At 35.9% G+C, this 9,489-nt stretch overlaps 1 protein-coding gene across 1 annotated transcript; it reads right to left on the reverse strand.

Annotated features, from left to right (window-relative positions):
• Positions 1-8,189: 8,189 nt before the first annotated feature.
• On the reverse strand, positions 8,190-9,263 carry CAPZA3 (capping actin protein of muscle Z-line subunit alpha 3). The gene has a single exon (XM_053556677.1). It carries the CDS (start codon positions 9,104-9,106, stop codon positions 8,207-8,209), a length of 900 nt encoding a protein of 299 aa, XP_053412652.1. The 5' UTR covers positions 9,107-9,263; the 3' UTR covers positions 8,190-8,206.
• Between the last annotated feature and the right edge of the window lie 226 nt (positions 9,264-9,489).

The raw sequence follows: 9,489 nt of genomic DNA on the forward strand, positions 1-9,489 counted from the left end.
GAAAACCCAGAATAGAGCACTCTCCCCTCTCACCAAAGGATCATGAGCTAGCTATCACTGAGGATTTCACTTATAAAGAATTAATGGAGGGCGGTGCCTGTGGCTCAGTGAGTAGGGCACCAGCCCCATATGCCAAGGGTGGCGGGTTCAAACCCAGCCCCGGCCAAACTGCAACAACAACAACAAAAAATAGCCGGGTACTGTGGCGGGCGCCTGTAGTCCCAGCTACTCGGGAGGCTGAGGCAAGAGAATCGCTTAAGCCCAGGAGCTGGAGGTTGCTGTGAGCTGTGTGATGCCACGGCACTCTACCAAGGGCCATAAAGTGAGACTCTGTCTCTACAAAAAAAAAAAAAAAGAATTAATGGAGAGTGGCACCTGTGGCTCAAAGGGGTAGGGTGCTGGCCCCATATGCTGGAGGTGGCAGGTTCAAACCCAGCCCCAGCCAAAAACTGCAAAAGAAGAAAGAAAGAAAGAAAGAATTAATGGAAATATCAGACAGGGAATTTAAAAAAAAAGGGGGGTAGGGGAAATTGATGTGAAAGTGGGAAAACAGAACCAAAAAATGGATAACAGTTATGAAGAGTATAGAAAAGACATAGTGGTGCTTAAGGACTTAAAAGAGTCATTCAGGGAACTTAAAGATGCAGTAGAAATAATCAATAATTGATTAGACCATGGAGAAGAGAGAATCTGAGAGCTAAAGGATAAAGCTCTTGTGCTAACCCAGGCAACTAAAGGGGCAGAAAAGAAGAGAGAGAAAGGAGAAAATTCACTCAGAGAATTGTGGCACTTCACAAAGTTTTCAAGCATATAAATTATAGGTATTTCTGAAGGGGAAGGAGAATGTCCCAAAGGGATGGAAGCCCTGCTAGAGGATATCATAAATGAAAATTTCCCAAGTACCATTAAAGATTCTGAACCCCACTCCTTTTGAGGGATATTAAACTAAAGGTCATCTCAACACAAATGAAACATCTCCAAGACACATTGTAATGAACCTGTCCAAACCAAGACGAAGGAGAAAATTCTGTACTCACCCAGGAATAAGAGTTGATTGACCTCCAGGGGCAGATCCATCAGGGCAACAGTGGACTTCTCAGCAGAAACTTTCCAAGCCAAAAGAGAATGATCATCTACCTTTAACATTCTTAAACAAAACAATTTATAGCCCAGAATTTTGTATCTTGCAAAATTAAGCGTCAATATTCATGGAGAAATAAAATGTTTTACTAATACGCAAACATTGAGAAAATTTGCCATAACAATACCAGCTCTCCAAGGAAATACTTAGACCTATTCTCCACATCGAACATCACAATGGACCACCAGCAAAGTAAATTACTCACAAACTAAAGGCCAAAACCTGGTTTCCACAGTAGTGCAGAGGATAAAACTAAGCAACAGACCTACACAAAAGAAGATGAATAGCACTCCATCACACTTATCAATTCTCTCAATAAATGTTAATGGCTGGAATTCCCCGCTGAAGCAGCATAGGCTGGCTGATTTGACAAAAAAGCATAAGCTATCCTTATGCTATCTCCAGGAAACACACCTAAACTTGAAAGACAAAACAAGACTCAGTGTAAAGAATTGGAAAACAATATTGTAGGCAAATGGAAACCAGAAGAAAGGAGGAGTTGTAATCTTATTTTCAGATACAAGTGGATTTAAAGCAACTAAATTTAAGAAAGATGAAGTTGGTCACTCCATACTGATCAAGGAAACAATACATCAAGAGGACATTTCAATTCTAAATATTTATACACCCAACCTCAATGCTCCCAGATTGATGAAATAAACATTGATTGGTGTGAGCAACATGATATCCTAAAATACCATAATACCTAGGGATTTTAATACCTCTCTGACAGAATTGGACAGATCCTCTAAACAGAAACTAAACAAAGTTATAAGGGACTTAAATGTGACCCTAGAACAAATGTCTTTAATAGACATATGCAGAACACACCATCCCAAAGCTAAGGAATATACCTTTTTTGGTTAGCCTGTAGAACATACTCCAAACTAGATCATATCCTAGGCCACAAATCAAACTTCAATGAAATTAAAAGAATTGAAATTATGCTTTTTATATTCACTGACCACAAGGCAATAAAGGTGGAACTCAACTCTAACAACAATTTTCATCCCCACACAAGGACATGAAAATTAATTCTTATGCTGAATGACAGCTAGGTTAAGGAAGAGATAAAGGAGGAAATTATTAAATTCCTCAAACATAACCAAAGCTACACTTTATCAAAACCTGTGGGATACCACAAAAGCAGTCCTAAGAGGGAAATTTATCACATAAGACGCCTAAATCTGAAAAACAGAAAGAGAGCACATCAAGAACCTAATGAATCATCTAAGGGAAATGGAAAAAGAAGAGTAATCCAATCTAAAACTCAGCAGAAGAAAAGAAATAACCAAAATGAAATCATACATAAATAAAATTGAATTAAAAAGAATCATTCAGAAAAAGAAACAAAAAGTTGGCTCTGAAAAGAGAAAATTGATAAACCTTTGGCCATATTAACTAGAAACAGACAAGAAAAATCTCTAATAACCTCAATAAGAAACAAAAAAAGGGGAAATAATGACAAGATACCACAGAGGTACAAGAGATTATCTCTGACTACTACAAGAAACTCTACATCAAGAAATTTGACAATGTGGAGGTAAATGGATCAAGGCCTGGAATCATCCCTAGATCTAACCAGGAAGAAATATCTCTTGAACAGACCAATGTCAAGCACTGAGATTGAAGAAATGATAAAAATTCTTGCAACAATAACAACGAAAAAAATCCCTGGACCAGATGGCTTCACACTAGAATTCTATCACTCCTTCAAAAATGAGCTTGTACCTATGCTGCAGAACCTATTTGGAAACATTGAGAAGGAAGGAACTTTCCATAACACATTCTATGAAGCAAATATCACCTGAATACCAAAACCAGGAAAAGACTCAACTAAAAAGGAGAACTACAGACCAATTTTATTAATGAATATTGGTGCAAAAATACTCAACAAAATCTTAGCCAATAGATTATAGCTGCACATTAAACAAATTATTTATCATGATCAAATAGGCTTAATCCCTAGGATGCTAGGCTGCTTTAACATATGCAAATCCATAAATCTAATTCAACATATTAATAGAAGCAAATACAAATACCATGCAATTCTCTCAATAGATGCAGAAAAAACATTTGATAATATTCAGCATCCTTTTCTAATAAGAACACTTAAGAATATAGTTATAGGTGGTACATTTCTTAAATTGATTGAAGCCATCTATGACAAAGCCACAGTTAATATCATACTGAATGGAGTAAAATTGAAAGCTTTTCCACTTAGAACAAGAACCAGACGTGGATGTCCTCTATCACCACTACTGTTCAACATAGTGCTGGAAGTTCTAGCCAATGCAATCAGGCAAGAGAAGGATAAAAAAGGCATCTAAATGGGGGTAGAGAAAGTCAAACCCTCATTCTTTGCTGATGACATGATCTTATACTTAGAAAACCCCAGACACTAAACCACAAGACTTCTGAAAGTGACCAAGAAATACAGTAATTTCTCAGGATATAAAATCAGTGTCCCCAAACCAGTAGCCTTTGTATATACCAATAACAGCCAAGTTGCAAAGCTAATCAAAGCTACAATTCCCTTCATAGTAGCTTCAAAGGAAATAAAATGCCTAGGAATATACCTGACAAAAGAGGTGAAGGACCTCTACAAAGAGAATTATGAAACCCTAGGAAAAGAAATAGCAGGATACATTAACAAATGGAAGAACATATCATGCTTTTGGCTGGGAAGAATCAATTGTTAAAATGTCTGTTCTACCCAAGTAATCTACAGATTCAATGCAATCCTTATTAAAATACCAGCATCATACTTTGAAGAACTGGATAAAAATAGTTCTTTGTTTTGTATGGAACCAGAAAAAAAAATCCATATAGACAAGGCAATTTTTAGTAATAAAAACAATGCTGAAGACATCACTCTATCAGACTTTGGTTTATATTACAAGTCCATAGTGATCAAAACAGCATGGTATTGGCACAAAATTAGAGACATAGATATATGGAACTGAGTAGAAAACCAAGAGATGAAACCTGTCTCTTATAGGCATCTGATCTTTGGTAAACCTAACAAATGCATATTCTGGTGGGAAAAATAACTATTCAATAAATCATTCTGGAAGAACTGGATAACCACAAGTAAAAAGACTGAAACTGGATCTACACTTCTCACTACTTACAAAAATTGATTCAAGATGGAGAAAAAGTTTAAATCTAAGAGATGAAACAATAAAAATTCTAGAAGAAAATGTTGGAAAAACTTGAGGATGTTGGCCTGGGGAAAGATTTTATGAAGAAAACTGAAATGGCAATTGCAACAACAAAAATAAACAAGTGGGACTTAATTAAGCTGAAAAGTTTTTGTACAGCTAAGGACACAAAAATTAAAGCAACTTTCAGATGGCAAAGAATATTTTCATGTTACAAATCTGACAAAGGGTTGATAACTAAAATCTATAGGGAACTCAAAATAATCAACAATAAAAGAGCAAACAATCCCATCTATCAGTGGCCAAGAGACATGAACAGAACTGTCTGTGAGGAAGACAGATGACTGGCTAACAAACATGAAAGAATGCTCATCATCCTTAGTCATCAAAGAGAAGCAAATCAATACCACCCTGAGATATCCCTTAACCCCCGTGAGACTAGCCCTCATCACAAAGTCCCAGAGTTGCAGATGCTGGTGTGGGTGTGGAGAGAGATAGACACTTTTACACATTGGTGGGACTGCAAACTAATAGAGCCTCTTTGGAAAGAAGTTTGGAGAATCCTCAAAGAACTCAAATTAGACCTCCATTTGAACCCACAATCCCACTGTTAGGCATTTACCCAGAATAAAAAAAATCATTTTATCATAATGTTTTTTGCACTAGAATGCTTATCGCAGCTCAATTTACAATCTTCAAGACATGGAAACAACCTAAATGCCCATCAATTCAGGAATGGATTATCAAGCTGTGGTATACGTATATCATGGAGTACTATTCAGCCATAAGAAAAGATGGTGACTTTACATCTTTTGTAATAACTTGGATAGAGCTGAAATACATTCTTCTTAGTAAAGTATCACAGGGATGGAAAACCAAGTATCCAACAGACTCAATTTTATTATGAAGCCAATAGATGGTCTAATGCACACCTACATAGGAGAAAAACTTAATTTTATTCAAGTTGGGGGAGGGAGACGAGGCAAGGGAGAGTAGAGGGGGAGGATTGGTGTGCTCTCAATTAAAAGGCATGAGGTAGGGCATGTATGGCACATTTTTGGGGTGCAGGATACAAGTACAAGAGGGACTATACCTAAAAAATTCAAAAATTGTGACCTGGTTGGTTGTACCCTCACAATAATCTGAAATAATAAAAGAAAAAAGAACACTAATATCTTCATATGCAATTTTAAGAAATTTATCTCAAAGGAAAAATCCACAATCTAGTCAAATATATGTTCATTTTAGCATAATAACAGAAATGCAAAAAATTTAATTGTATACTAACAGAAATGGTTGTCTTGTTATGGTGCATCTACAGTATAAATATCACATAAATAGTTAAAATTATGTGCTCAACATTTTTTTAATAATGAGGCATTATTTATGATATAAAATTATGTAAAAAGAACAGACTTTTATATCCTATATATTCTTAATATTTAAAGGCAATTTCATAAATTGGATGAAAGAAAATAAACCAAAATACTTTATACTTTAAGCATTTTCCATAATTTGTACATGTGAGTTTTATAGTCAGAGATACCAATAAATATTTTTTAAAAAACTCCTATATTAAAGCAGAAGCCAAATGCCTCTATAATTGTCCCATAAACTACTGAGTCTTATTCTGGGATGATTTGGAAAATTAGCACATAGACATATAACTAAATCAATTCAGATTTTGCTAAAAGATTCACAGATGGCTATATTTTAGTGCTATGAGAACAATTTTTTTTTTTTTTTTGCTTTGCTTTAGAAAGTTTTTCCCCACTTTTTTTACATGACAGGTAAAGGCCTGTCCTTGGACTATGCAGAGAAAATCCAACAAAGTAGTGGGAAACCATTGGATAATGGTTTTATGGGAAACGATTTTAATTAAGTAAATAGAAAACAAAGCACATGTTATTTTTTTAGGTTTAGGATAGTATTTCTTATAATGTGGTCCTGAAATCCTTTGCATCAGTTATCGCTGTTACTTGTTAACATGCAGATTTCCCATTGTACTAAATCAGAATATGAAGATGGGCCTGAGTAGTTTGTATTTTTAAAGATAAACTCCAGGTAATTCTTCTGAGATTCTTTAAGAACCACCAGTTGGGGAAGAGAATTTTGGAGTTTAGAAATTCTTGCATAAGATCTGGTCCATTCCAATATTTATTCAATAGAATCAGAACTCTTTTCAATTGTATGAGTCCAAAACAAAATACAAAGTATTTTCTTTCATAGATAAATCAAAATTGGAGGATTGGGCTTTAATGTAATATAGTTTTAAAAGTTAAATTTGAGAGTCATTGAAAGAGCAGACTTAAGTGGTCAATAGCATTGCTGGGAATAGTGATAGGGTAACTGTGTAGGTGATTTGTTTTGGCTAGAAAACAGCTGTCATCAGTTCCATTTCTTCTAGGATATCCTTTGGGTAGATTGCTTGCCTAAATCAAAGTACAGCAGAGTTCCTAACTCTTAATAAAACAGGCTTAGAGCATTACAGAAGAGTCAGATACACCTGTCAATATGTACTATGGTCTGAATGTTTGTATTCATATGCTGAAATCTAATCTCCAAGGTTATGACGTTAAAAAGTAGGGACTTTGGAAGGTGATGAAGTCATAAGGTCTTAACCCTCAAGAATGAAATTAGTGTCCTTATAGAAAAGGCCTCAGAGGGCTGCCTTGTCTTTCCACCATGTGAGGTCACAGCTAGAAATTTCCATATGTGAGGAAACAGGCCTTACCAGACACTGAAGCTGCCAGTGCTTTGATCTTAGAATTTCTAGCCTCCAGAACTGTGAGCAATAAATTTGTTGATAAGCCACCCAGTTTATGGTATTTTGGTACAGCAGCCCAAAGAGACTGAGTTATTTTTTGTCTGGATGACTTAAATGACTTGAAATATTAGGTTCTTTTTTTGTAAAATAGAAATAATTACACTAGTACCAGACTAATGCCAAAAAATTGTGAACAAAACAATTAGCACAAGGCATGTTATGAAGTAAACACTTATACGTGTTTATAGTGATAACCTTACAAGAGCTCAACTATAAAATCTTGGAAAGTTGGGCTTTTCTGATTGATTTGGAAAACTGCATCAGTTATCAGATAAGTCCAGGGATTTGGAATAATCTTAAATTCTTAGAAGTTAGGGAGTAGAGTGGTAGTGGAACCAAGTTAACTAATAGTCCTTCATCTGAGCTAGATTTCTGATATATGTTGGTTTTATGGACCATCCATACAAATTTAATATAATTTATTGGAATCTATCCTCAGAGTTGGTCTAGGACTAAATTAAATTAGATAAAATACCACTAGTGGAATAATAAACGTTTGCATACATTTTTCAGTTCAAAAGAAAGTAAAAAGTCATTCTAAATACACATGCACACACACATATCCCTAGCCCTGGTGCCACCTCTACAATAGCAAGGGTGCCAAACAAATGTATACACACTTTAAGGAAAAAACTGTATTAAAATTATAATATTCCAGTCATGTTTGACTTCTACAATTACAGGAAATACAAGGTACAATATACAAGATAACAAATGTTCTCAGTATATATTGAGTATTACAATTTTAATACAGATTTTTGCTTTCTTAAATTATCTATACTTTTTGGGGTATCCTCTATATTTCTGGAGTGCCCCATTCTACAAAGCTATTTTAGTTTTTAACAAATGTCTCTGCTTTTATTATGGTCACCCCCTATGAAATACATTCACTTTAGTCTTTCTTGTCTTATTGCTAAGTATTCTCTGAGTATGATTAGTTGTTACACTTTTCCTGATTTAAAATTGCATTGGCCGAGTGATAGGCATCTCCAGGGGCTGCCCAACTTTTAGGAAAATAATCATTCTCCAGAAATACAACCAAGTCAAATCAAGACAATTGCCAGGAGCAAGCGTTTATATTATCCAGTTGCACAACACACTTCTTGAGTAAATGACATATCCTAATTTAGGATACATCACCAGATTCAAATCAGAGAGTATCCTCTGCCAGTCAATAAGAGTGCGGGTCACTGGAAGATCCCTTCGCAGAATTTTTCTCAGGGCTTCATTTGACAGCTCCTGTAATTCTTCTAAGACTGCAGCTTGAAATTTATTCTCTTGCTCTTCCACAAGTCTTGCAAAATTCAGAGCCAGTTGAGCTTGGTTAACTATTTCCAAGCTTTCTTTCACATCCTTGGAGATTTCAACATGAAGGTTGACACTTTTGAAGAAGTGAGCTTGCACAAAGATTCTTCCTGTTACTAGGGTGAGAAATGGGTTAACTTGGAAAATCCATTTAGATTTCCAAAGACCATTCCAGAATTGTCCTGTTTCATAGTTGTGATCCTCAATGCAAGCTATCAAGAACTCTTTATTTTTGATAGATTTTCTCAGCACGTTACAATTTCCTGCCGGGTAGTGATCACTCACATACAGTTTTAAGGCACACAGAACAACAGTTCTCAGGTATTCTGTCTCATTCCGAATGACACCATGACTCTGGATGTCTTTTAACTGATTTTGAAGCAAGTCAAATCTGAATGAAAGTTTGCTCTGATAGTCAAAAAATCGGTAATTGCCCATAACATTGTGGTGAGACAAGAGTACTGGATTTCCGTCAATGCAGAGTGGTACAGAATATTTTTGGCAGTGCTGGTGGCCTGCACACTCACCTTGATGGTGCATAAGTTTTTCATCACGGATAAGCAGACAGAGATCATCAAAGGCATTTACGAATTCCCCTGGAGGAGCCTGTATTAACAGTCTGCGAATTACTCTTTCTTTCTCCTTCCTAGTTAGCACACTAAGTGCCATGTTTGATTGTAGCAGAAGCAAAGCTTCTGAAATGAAGAGTATTCAAAGGATGAGAAAACATTCCATGAGACACCTTTCCCATCAAGGTGTTAAACATTCAAGCTTAAGGTTATTATGTCCAACCATGAAAACAGGTAGTCTGGCAAGCTCTGAGTCTCCTGATGAAGTCATAAAGAGGCTTTCTCTATGAAGTATAGAACTCTCGATGATATCATAATGATGTTCAGACAAAAAGAAAAAAATGACAGTCACCTGACAGCGTGGTGCCCAGCCAACCAGCAATACCTATTTCGAAGATTTTAAGAACTTACCCTCCTGAACAGCCTTCTTCAAAAGTGGTGTGTCTCTGTGTGTGCATTATATGTTGTCAGGAATCTAGAGAA

This window comes from Nycticebus coucang, chromosome 12, assembly GCF_027406575.1.
Source record: "Nycticebus coucang isolate mNycCou1 chromosome 12, mNycCou1.pri, whole genome shotgun sequence".
NCBI classification, from domain to species: Eukaryota; Metazoa; Chordata; class Mammalia; order Primates; family Lorisidae; genus Nycticebus; species Nycticebus coucang.